The sequence below is a fragment of the Nuphar pumila genome, chromosome 11 (assembly GCF_984573655.1).
Source record: "Nuphar pumila chromosome 11, dmNupPumi1.hap1.1, whole genome shotgun sequence".
NCBI lineage: Eukaryota > Viridiplantae > Streptophyta > Magnoliopsida > Nymphaeales > Nymphaeaceae > Nuphar > Nuphar pumila.
Window position 1 is genome coordinate 316,781 of NC_143259.1, and position 10,860 is coordinate 327,640.

The window sequence follows — 10,860 nt, forward strand, 5'->3', positions numbered from 1 at the left end:
TGGTCCTGTGCAATATCGTTGGATGTACTCATTTGAAAGGTATATTTTTTTTATATTTTTCTCTTTAATGCTATTGAAAATTTATTATATTACAAGATGTATATTGTAGACAGATACATGTTTGACCTAAAAAAAAGGTTCAGAATAAAGCAAGAGTGTGGGGTTCTATTTGTGAGGCGTACACTTTAGAAGAGATTTCAAATTTCTCATCTATGTACTTTAAACCTCATATTCTAACACATTACACTTGCCCACCTCGTAATGATGATGAAGAATAATTTACTGTAGCTGACAAACTGTCGATATTTCAACCACTTTGGCATGCCTTTGGTAGTTGCTAATCAAGACTCTTGGAAGATCGAGAGTAAGACGCAACACAAATCTATATCATTTTTAATTGCTCAACGATCAACCTCTACATCGAGTATACTTAATATGTAACACTAAGTTCTATACATACGTACATGGTTCGGTAATATAAATATTTGTTAAGTATAGACGATTTGATCTGGAGTTGCGAAAAGAACTTCTACATCTCACTGATTCAAAAGTACAGTAAGAACATGAAAATAAGTTTGTGGCATTGTTGAAAAAGTTGGTAAGGATGATGACATACATTCTTTCCATGTAAAAAACAATAAGTTACTTAATTGGTCGTGATCACAGTCATTGTTTATGCTTGTAGGTCCGCCATGGTGATGTTAATGACCAAGGAATATGTGATTTACAAAATGGTCTGACCAAAGTTGTGTAATGTTACAATGAGTACATCGTAAATGATTATCGATTTCATACAAAAGACTACGATGTAAACAAGTCAATGATGAATAGTGGCATGTGTGTCAAGGGTAGCAACTACGGTGAAAATGAACATGACTACTATGCTGTTATAGAAGAAATAATGGAGTTGACTTACTTAGGCATAATTAATAAGGTAACTTTATTCAAGTGTCATTGGTTTGATCCCACAACAACAAGAGTCGACAAAGCCTCAAGCGTTGTAGAGGTGAATCATAAATCAAGGTTTGAAACATATGAACCATTCATATTAGCCTCGTAAGCTCAATAAGTTTACTATACTTCATATCTGAATACAAGAAAGTCAAATAGAAATGAATGATGGGCAGTTTGCAAGGTGAAGTCTAAACTATACCTCGAGTATGATCAGTTACAGGAAGACAAGATTGCTGAAGAGGGTGATTACTATCAATCAGATGATATGTATGACTTCTCTTATGGTCACGATGTCACACATGGTATGCATGTCATATCTCCATTGTCTGATGACATATATATGGAAGAATGTGATCCAAATGATATACCAAGTGGATGGGTGCCCAATGAAGAAGAAGAGGACGAAAAGAAGGAGGAGTAAGAAGAAGAATATGAAAGTCAAACAAGTGTTGAGGAAGCATACTCGAGCTAGTGAAATATATCTTGTAATACATACCTTATGTTTGAATGTATTGCAATGTTTAATGTGAATGATTTGAATGATTTACATGATTTGAATGAATTACAATGTTTAAATGTATTGCATGAAGTTATTTTCAATTTGATTATGTATTTATGAAAATATAGATTTTTGTAACTAATCCAATTGTATTGCAAGTTAAGGATAAGTTATCCACGATTAGTAAGTGATGTCATATCTTATGTTTGAATGTATTGCAATGTTTGGTGTGAATGATTTGAATGTATTGTAATGTATTGCAATGATTTGAATGTATTGCAATGTTTGAATGTATTGCATGAAGTTATTTTTGATTTGATTATGTATCTATAAAGATATAGAGTTGTGTAACTGATCCAAATAAAATTTTTATTTGTTAGAATATGGTTTGTAGAGGTCACAGTGGTCGAGCACCCAGTGGTAGCCAGTTTCAGCCTTCATCTTCATGGGCCGCTTTGATAGATATATTTCATTTAACTAATTGTATACTTGATTAGTTTAAATGTGTATTGTGTAAATTTCTAACTCATTTTTCTATAGAGGATATTTCGCTTGCACATGTCCCACCTACACCAGCTATTCATACACATCACAAGACAATGTCGGATGCAGGGTCTATGAAAGTTTTTTGACAACATTAGAACACATATAAGCATGATTTCATTACTCTGAAAGTTTTTTGACTACCTTATAACACATATATGCATGATTCAATCACTATAAAAGTTTTTTGACAACTTTATAACACATATATGCATGATTGAATTACTATGAAAGTTTTACAACATTAGAACACATATAAACATGATTTCATCACTATAAAAGTTTTTGACAACCTTAGAACACAAATATGCATGCTTGAAGTACTATGAGTGTTTTTTGACAATATTAGAACACATATAAGCATGATTTCACCACTATGAAAGTTTTTTAATACCTTATAACACATATATGAAAAATTGAATCACTATGAAAGTTTTTTTACAATATTAAAACATATATAAGCATGATTCCATCACTATAAAAGTTTTTTGACTGCCTTATAACACATATATGCATGATTGAATCACTATGAAAGTTTTTTGACAACCTTAGAACACATATATATGCATGATTGAATCATTATGAAAGTTTTTTGACAACCTTAGAACACATATATAAGCACGATTTCATCACTATGAAATTGTTTGACTGCCTTAGAACACATATATGCATGCTTGAATCACTATGAAAGTTTTTTGACAACCTAAAAACACATATATGCATAATTGAATCACTATGAGAGTTTTTTGACAACATTAGAATACATATAAGCATGATTATGATACATAAGACATTTATTTGACAGCCTTATAACACATATGTGCATGCTTGAATCACAATGATATTGTTTTGACAACCTTAGAACACATATCTGCATGATTGAATCACTATGATTTTTTTTGTCAGCCTTAGAACACATATAGGAATTCTGTTAATGGCCTTTACTTTATTGCTAGCTAGTCTATGCGTAATTCATTCATATTATTTTAATTGCCTTAGATTAGGTGCATTGCATATAATTTATTTCATTTTATTTTGTTTATCAATACTAATCTTTCTTTTCTCTTGTAGGATGCTGGAGATAATCAGCGTATAGGAGTTGATGAAGGCATGAATGAAGAAGCAGATCGAGACAATGAAGAAGATGATGCTCAGAATCTTGGTGATGATTAGATTCGTGTGTTGAATTTGTTGTACCTTCTTGTTGTTTCAAAAGAATCTCTTTGTAAATGTTCACTTGTAAATAATTAGAACTTGGCGAGGATTATAGTGGATCGCTAAATTGTTTAAGCTGCTTTGTATATGTATTTTTTATATGTACTTTATTTTTTATACACAGGATATATAAATTGTATAACGAAAAAAAAAATCTCGATATTTATATTTCAAACAATTTTTTTTGTGATGGATTAGCGACAGATATTATCAGTCGCTAATTAGTATCGGCCTCCAATTTTGCGATGGATTAGAGACAAATATTTATTGATCAGAAAACTGAATTGGTCGATGTTTTGCGATGGATTATAATCCGTCGTAATTTTGTCGCTATATTAGCGACGGATGTATATCTGTCGCAAAACCAAATCTTTGCGGATGAACAATGGCCTTGCAACGAATCATGGCATTCACTAATTCATCGCAAATTAGCGATGGAAGTAGCGATAGATATTTTTCATCGCTAATTAGCAACTAGGAAATTATGATGAAAGTTATCCGTCATTAATTTATCGCTAAACTATTTAGCGACAGATTTGCAATGAATTAGCGATGGATTACGACCACCGCTAATCCACAGATTTCTTGTAGTGCAACTTGGACTCCTCTTTTAGTGCTATAGGTTGCACCACACATAAGAAAGCCATGTGAGTAACCTAAAAAAAATTGATTGCCTCTTGGCCATCAACCACTTTACTATCTTGTGTAGAGTTAGCTTTTAAAAACATTGGTCGACCCACTTTAGCAAATGTCATTTCCATGTTGGTGAAGTTTCATGTGACACTCCTTAAATAGCGTATCTAACATATCCCTAACACAATATCGACGTCGTACATAGGCAATACAAACAAGTCAAGTTTGAAGTGAGATCCTTGGAGGTTAATCTTCACATTGGTGCATAGTTGACCATATTTGAGATGACTTCCATCTCCCACCATAACATCAAACTTTGGATGATCATGTGGCCAGAACTTGAACTTAGATACTAAGTCCTCTCTCACAAAGTTGTGGGTAGACCCCCATGTCTATCAAAACATCAACTTTCTTGCCGAATAAATTGCTGAAGACTCGCATGAAATTAGGAACTTGCATTTAATGAATGTAGTTCGAGCAACAGTCGTATCAAGGCATTCTTCCATTTGTTGTTGGAACTGATCCAACTCGATCTCCTTGCACGGTGTCACTTTTGGAGGCATCACTCTGATACCAATTGATGTATGGATCCCCAAAGAATCTTACTGTTGAGGCTTCATCGCTAGAAATGTACAAGTCCTTAGCTCTCTTATGCAATAGCGCACAGAGACGCACTTTGGATCTCGTCTGTCAATGGCGCTCTCAAGCTCCACAATGCACTTAGGCTTCACTGTGCACGCAGGTGCACACAAGTGTGCGCGTTTCACTTGGCTTGCACACAGTTGTAACATCTGCTACGGTCCAAGCCTATAGCTCGATCGGTTCCTGCAATCCGATCATGATCTGCAGTAATGAAGATACTAATCTATTCTTACTCAATGTGAGATAAGGTGCTTATGCACTTAGATCAAAGTCGTTTGTCAGTGTAATGAGCGATTGCTTAGTGACACTAGATGTACTTGCATTAACATCAATCGCATATGTGGAAGCTTATGTTCTGCACCTTCCCTTGAGCATTTTAAGTTCATCCGAATGAACTATGACTCAATCCTGCAGAAATATATGCATGAACTGAAGATCAAAATTCTAAACCAGAATTGAAATGCAAGTAAATGCACTTAGCTGAGATCAAAGAATCGACGATCAAGAGCTTGATCTGTGCTCTTGGATACGTCAGATGCTGTTTGAAGTTCAATCAAAAATCTGGAATCTCCGAAGTCCGTTGTAGTTTGCACAATGCTAATAGAAAGAGTGGAGAGAGATAAGGCGATGAGTGAAATCTCCATAAGTATCCAAAGATAACTTGTGAGGCCCAATCCTCGTTCCTGAGACCGATCTCCTTTACTTGGAGACAAGAAAAATTTCACTTTATTTTTTAAGAAATCTCGGATTACATGATCCTCAATTTACAATTGCATGCCCTATTTATAGAGTTGACCTTTCATTTGGCACCAAGGATTTGGGCGGCCCATGATTCAAATCTTGTTGCTGACATACCTACTCTCACTGCTGAAACCACTCTGTCAGATCGGAATTTGTTGTTGAGCACCCTGTCTACTTAGCTATGCTAACCGAATGCCTTGTATGCCTTAACTGACCTGGTTGTCGTGCCCTATGGACTGACTGGTTGCCCCTGCTAGGCCTCTACTGACCTGGTTGTTGTGTCCCTGTAATCACCCAAACCATGTTGGTTCTTTGTGGTGCGTGATCGACTAGTTTCTCCAACCTCAAAGGTTAGGGTTTTACTTGAGTTTACATCACTACTAACCAAAGCAGGGCCCACAATAGTAACACGCCACCGCTAGCTGAGAAGGAGTCTGTTGACAACTCAGCATAATCCCATGAGGTTGGTGCAGGCTCGCTCTCAAGGCAAGTAAAAAGTCACTCAAGGTGACAAGTTACCCCATCTTTGAGGAAGTAGCTAAATTTGTGTATCTTTTTTATATTAAATTTTGATTCATTGTCAAATTTTTAATTTCATAATGTACCCTTCAAGTATTTGTGGCCCTTGCCCTTGCTCAATAAGGCATACTAAATTTCTAATTTAAGAGAAAATTCATTTCTTAAAACTAGTGCAAATACCTTATTGCGCTCTCAATGAGCCTTTATTGTGCCTAACAATAAGCTCTCACTTGAAAAAATCATTTTTCAAGGTCCATACTGTGAGAAATAAAATTAAGAACATTCATAAATCTCAAGTTTACGAATCTCAAACCTCATTCATGACCACTAGGGCCCATGTATAGGCTAAAACCACTAGGGCCCATGCATAGGCTAAACCACTAGTTTCTTAGATTAATTAGTATGATTAAATTTTTTTCCTCTTCTTTATTTTATTTTTATTTCATTTTATTTTTTTTCTTTCTAGGTTTAACCCATCTTTTATGGTTCTAGAACAACTAAAAATGTAATTTTTAATTTTCTCACTTTTCTCTTTCTTTTTTAAACTAACCACATGAGGTTCACAAATGTATACATGACCAACTAGGGCCCACGTATATGAGATCATATTCAATTCACGAGTAACTATACTTACTCACATTCTATACTGTTAGTGTTCATTTTCTTTTTTTTAAGCCATAAGGGATTGCATGCATTCACAATTCGAAATTTTCATAATATGCAAACAAATTGATTTTTTTCTCAAACTGAAAATTTTTTTTTTCTCATAAATCCTCATACATCCAATACACACACACACACACACACACACACACATATATATATATATATATATATATATATAACCAGATTTTAAAATATATTTGAATGTCAATTAAGATACTTTTCTTGAGAGTTTTCAAAACCTACTAGTGTTAGGACAAAACCGTTTTTTTTTCACATAACTATCATTCAAATTGACTAGGCCAATAAAATTTTTATTTTCTTATCATGCACATGAGTAGGGCACCAAACTGAATATAACAAAATTTTTTATCTCAAATGCACATGAGTGTGGGTTGTTCATACATGACAGAAATTTACCCATTCAAGAATATGATTCCAAGAAGGGACTAGCGGATGTAGTGTCACATTTTTTTCTATTAAAAAATGCATATTTTAATATATATATATATATATATATATATATATATATATATATATATATATATATATATATATATATATATTCAATGACTTTAACAAAATATTAAATATGCAAATATGCATGCCGGTTTCAAAAATCAAAACTTAAAACTGACTTTTTTTCCCTTTTTCTCTAACATCAACACTAACAACTGATTTTTCTAGCATCTACACAAAAAACTAATTTTTTTCTAAAATCAACACTCAAAACTGTGTTTTTTTTCTAAAAACAACATTCAAAACCGAGTAGGCTTGGTTACTAATAGTCAAAATTCATCAAAATTTCATTGAAAATCCATTTCTATCTTCAAAAATAAGGTTTTCTAGTCCTAAACATCCAAATTTATTTTAAAAGAATATTACTCAAAAAATAGTGTTTTTATGTGGATGTATACGTTTGTGTAGATTAAATAGTCAATTAATTGAAATGAGTAAAAATTCATTAAAAGTAATGTCATTGTTGAGAGGAAAATGTTAATTAGGATTATTTTCTGAGGCCAAAACGACCAGTCTTAATTTTCAAATTTTAAATTTTAAAGCACCTGTGCCACTTTTTTTGTTAACTTTCAAAATAAAAGTAACGACTTACTTTTAATTAAAAAGTCATCATATATTTTAAAAAATATCATTGCTTTTAAAAGTATTTTGGTCATTTTGATCGCTGAATATATCTAATGTTAATAGTATTGTTTTTTGTAAAATTATATATAATATATATTTATATATTTGCTACAATCAATTGTACTTACAGTCTAGTTGGGATCTCATTATGGGAGTTGTTTTGACTCAATCCAACCTTGTATACGTGTTCAACATAGTCAATTTAGTGGGACTTGACTATTAAATTATATTTTTCAATGAAAAAATATGTTTTCTGGTCGAACAAGTTGTTATAAGTTTACCACCATCAAAATTTCCATCAACAAAACAAACTATGCACAAGTTAAATTTCAACAACCTAAAAGCCAATTCCTACTAAACGGAGCACGTAAATCGCATATATGATATTAGATTCCCCCCCAAAAAAACAAAAAATGAATTTTGTTAAGCTGATTGTAGCAAATTTTCATCGTATATAATCGCCCCTACCTTATGGACGTGACCCAATAACTGTTCTTTCTTGTTTGATTTTTCATGATCCTTCGTACATTTCAAAATGTTATGGGAAATGCTCTCTTCCCTCATGTGATGTAGGTGCCTTAGCTAAAGGTTTTATCATAGTTGGGAAGAAAGAAAGGAAGGATGATTTTGAAAAATGAGATAAAGACGAGATTATTTTTGTGTTTGACTCGAGAATGGCCCTATGCCCTACGGGTTACATTTGAGATCACCAAAAGTGGTGATATTGAGTTTAGTCGACACACACCAGAGTCCGACCCAGGTGGCCCCGGCGTGACTCTTTTTGCCCTTAACTCCTTAACGAAAAGGTATCTTTTCCATGGGGTAGGGACCAAGAAATGAAAGGACGTCTGTGGTCAATATTCAATATCAGCAAACTTCTATTCGTAATATAAAATGTGACTGGATCTCCTCTCGTCGCTTTATCCTAATCGAATCTAGTCGTCCAGGCATTCAGTTCAGCTTACTTGATTACCGATTATTGCATATAAATAAACCAGAAGAGAATTGTACACATGAGATTTGCTTTGCTGCACTAATATTTTGCATTTTTGCTTTTTGACAGTGGGAACTCTCACGCAAATGTAAAGCAAAATCCTGGTCCATAAATTCTTACGAAATGATCAGGCACTCTACCGAGCTCCTGAAAGATTATGATAAACCAGCAGTTTTGAAGGGTACAGAGAGAGAGAGAGAGAGAGAGCTCTAGACGTTAGGGTTGCCGTTGCTCCGGAATGAACCCAAAGCTCTGGCTGAGGCCCTGAGGATGTACTGGTGATAAGCAGCAGCTATGGCAGCTCCAACAAAGGGTCCCACCCAGAAGATCCACTGCAATGCCAGGCCGAAAAAAAAGAAATAATAAACGCACCATTAATACTTGGGAAAAGCCCAAGGCAACAACACCCAATCAAAACGTTAACTCCATAGTGAAAAAAGGACAGGTAAAGGGCTCACATGGTCATGCCAAGTAGAGTCGTGATCGTAGATGACGGCAGCCCCCAAACTACGGGCTGGGTTTATTCCAGTGCCGGTGATGGGAATGGTCGCCAGGTGAACCATGAAGACGGCGAACCCAATCGGCAATGGCGCAAGAACCTGTTCCAAACCACCAAAAAAGAAAAAATACACACACACACAAAATCACGCATATATTAATGGGTTAGCACCAGCATCGTCTCCCACGCACTCGTGCCCCACTCACCGGGCGGTATTGCCATTCCAAGGCATCCAGTCTTACTCCCGTCAGGTGGGCACCAATGCACCGGAGACGTGTGCTTTCATCATTAAATATCACAAATTTTCAGTGATATGGGAAACGACCAACCCAACAGGGTTGAAAAGGGCCTCCACTCAGAACACGGCACCATCTCAATCTCATAGGTGCCCAGTCATATTCGACTCTTGAAAGTAGACCAGAGTCTACAGCGAACTCATCGGCTTTTACACAAACTCGACCCAAGTCGATGATCCATGGAGTAGGTCGGAACGCACAACTACAATGGTGGGGCTTACGACAGACAGCCATGACCGGATGAGAGAAAAAAAAAGGAGAGAGAGAGAGAGAGAGAGATTGGGGTGTTGGGCATACCGGAACGTGGGAATCCCTGGCGTTCCTCTTGGGGTCTGTGGCAGAGAAGACGGTGTAGACAAGAACGAAGGTTCCGATTATCTCGGCCCCTAAACCAACGCCCTTGGAGACTCCTGGGGCTAGAGCGTTGGCACCCCCTCCATATCGATCGTAATACGCCTTCTGGAAAGCCTTCACCAGCCCAACACCACAGATTGCACCCAGGGACTGGGCCACCATGTAGAACACCGCCCTGATCAATGACACCTTCCTCGCTAAGAGCAGCCCGAACGTAACGGCCGGGTTAATGTGCCCCCCTACCATAGCCGCAAGCAATAAATTAATTAACAGCATCAAACATAATCAGAATTCAAATGTTTTCATTAAGATGAGATGATGATCTGCAAACAATTTGAGAGGCTTTTGAAACCCAAAAAAAAAAACGTCTGCGGTGACATCCTGTTTGGGTTTTTTTCTTATGGAATAAATCGGGAGATGACCAAACGTTTTAAGCGATAACGATTACGCGACTATTCTAATTTCTAAGGTACGTGCCTGAGAAAACATGATATGTCCGAAAGTTTTCTTCTGTATTTGTTTCGCAAGAATGAAAATTTGAAACAAGAAAAGGAGAATCACCTGAAATCCCGGCGGTGCAGTAAACCAAGATGAAGATCATGCCGCCAAAGGCCCACGCGATCCCCAACACGCCGACGCCAGCACAAGGGTCGTTGGAGGTGGCGGTCTGGTGCTTGTACCCAATCACCGTAGCCACCGTGACGTAGAGGAAGAGCAGAGTGGCGATGAACTCAGCGATGAGCGCTCGGTAGAAGGACCATCTCGTCAGCTCCTCAGCGTCGATGAGTGGTGCTGGAGGAGGGTCCGTGTAGTCCTTGGCCGAGAAGTCGGTCCCCTCGACGCCCTTGCCCATCTCGTCAGCCAGAGAGAGAGAGAGAGAGAGAGAGAGAGAGAGAGAGAGAGAGGATTGCACATCACTGTGGCGAGTGAGGTCAGGATTTATAGGCCAACTTGATGCGCGTGCGACGAAGATCATCTGGACAAAAATGCCGTCCAAACCGACTAATTGCGATCATATCATTTTTGTGGGTCCGCCTTCGTCGTCACCTGATTGTCTGGCCTTCGTCGTCACCTGATTGTCTGGCCTCCATCGATCTCTGAGTATAGACCGTCAACTGTTGGAGGCAACAGTGAGATGGAGGCAGCCCGGTGCAGCGGCACACTT

The 10,860-nt window shown here is 36.8% G+C and overlaps 1 protein-coding gene across 1 annotated transcript; it reads right to left on the bottom strand.

Annotated features, from left to right (window-relative positions):
* Positions 1–8,563: 8,563 nt before the first annotated feature.
* Positions 8,564–10,602, bottom strand: LOC149821533 (putative aquaporin PIP2-2). Its single transcript, XM_089980895.1, has 4 exons — positions 10,257–10,602; positions 9,639–9,934; positions 9,005–9,145; positions 8,564–8,878 (listed from the first exon to the last, which is right to left on the bottom strand). The coding sequence occupies exons 1-4, from the start codon at positions 10,546–10,548 to the stop codon at positions 8,756–8,758; spliced, it is 852 nt and encodes a 283-aa protein (XP_089837021.1). The 5' UTR covers positions 10,549–10,602; the 3' UTR covers positions 8,564–8,755.
* Between the last annotated feature and the right edge of the window lie 258 nt (positions 10,603–10,860).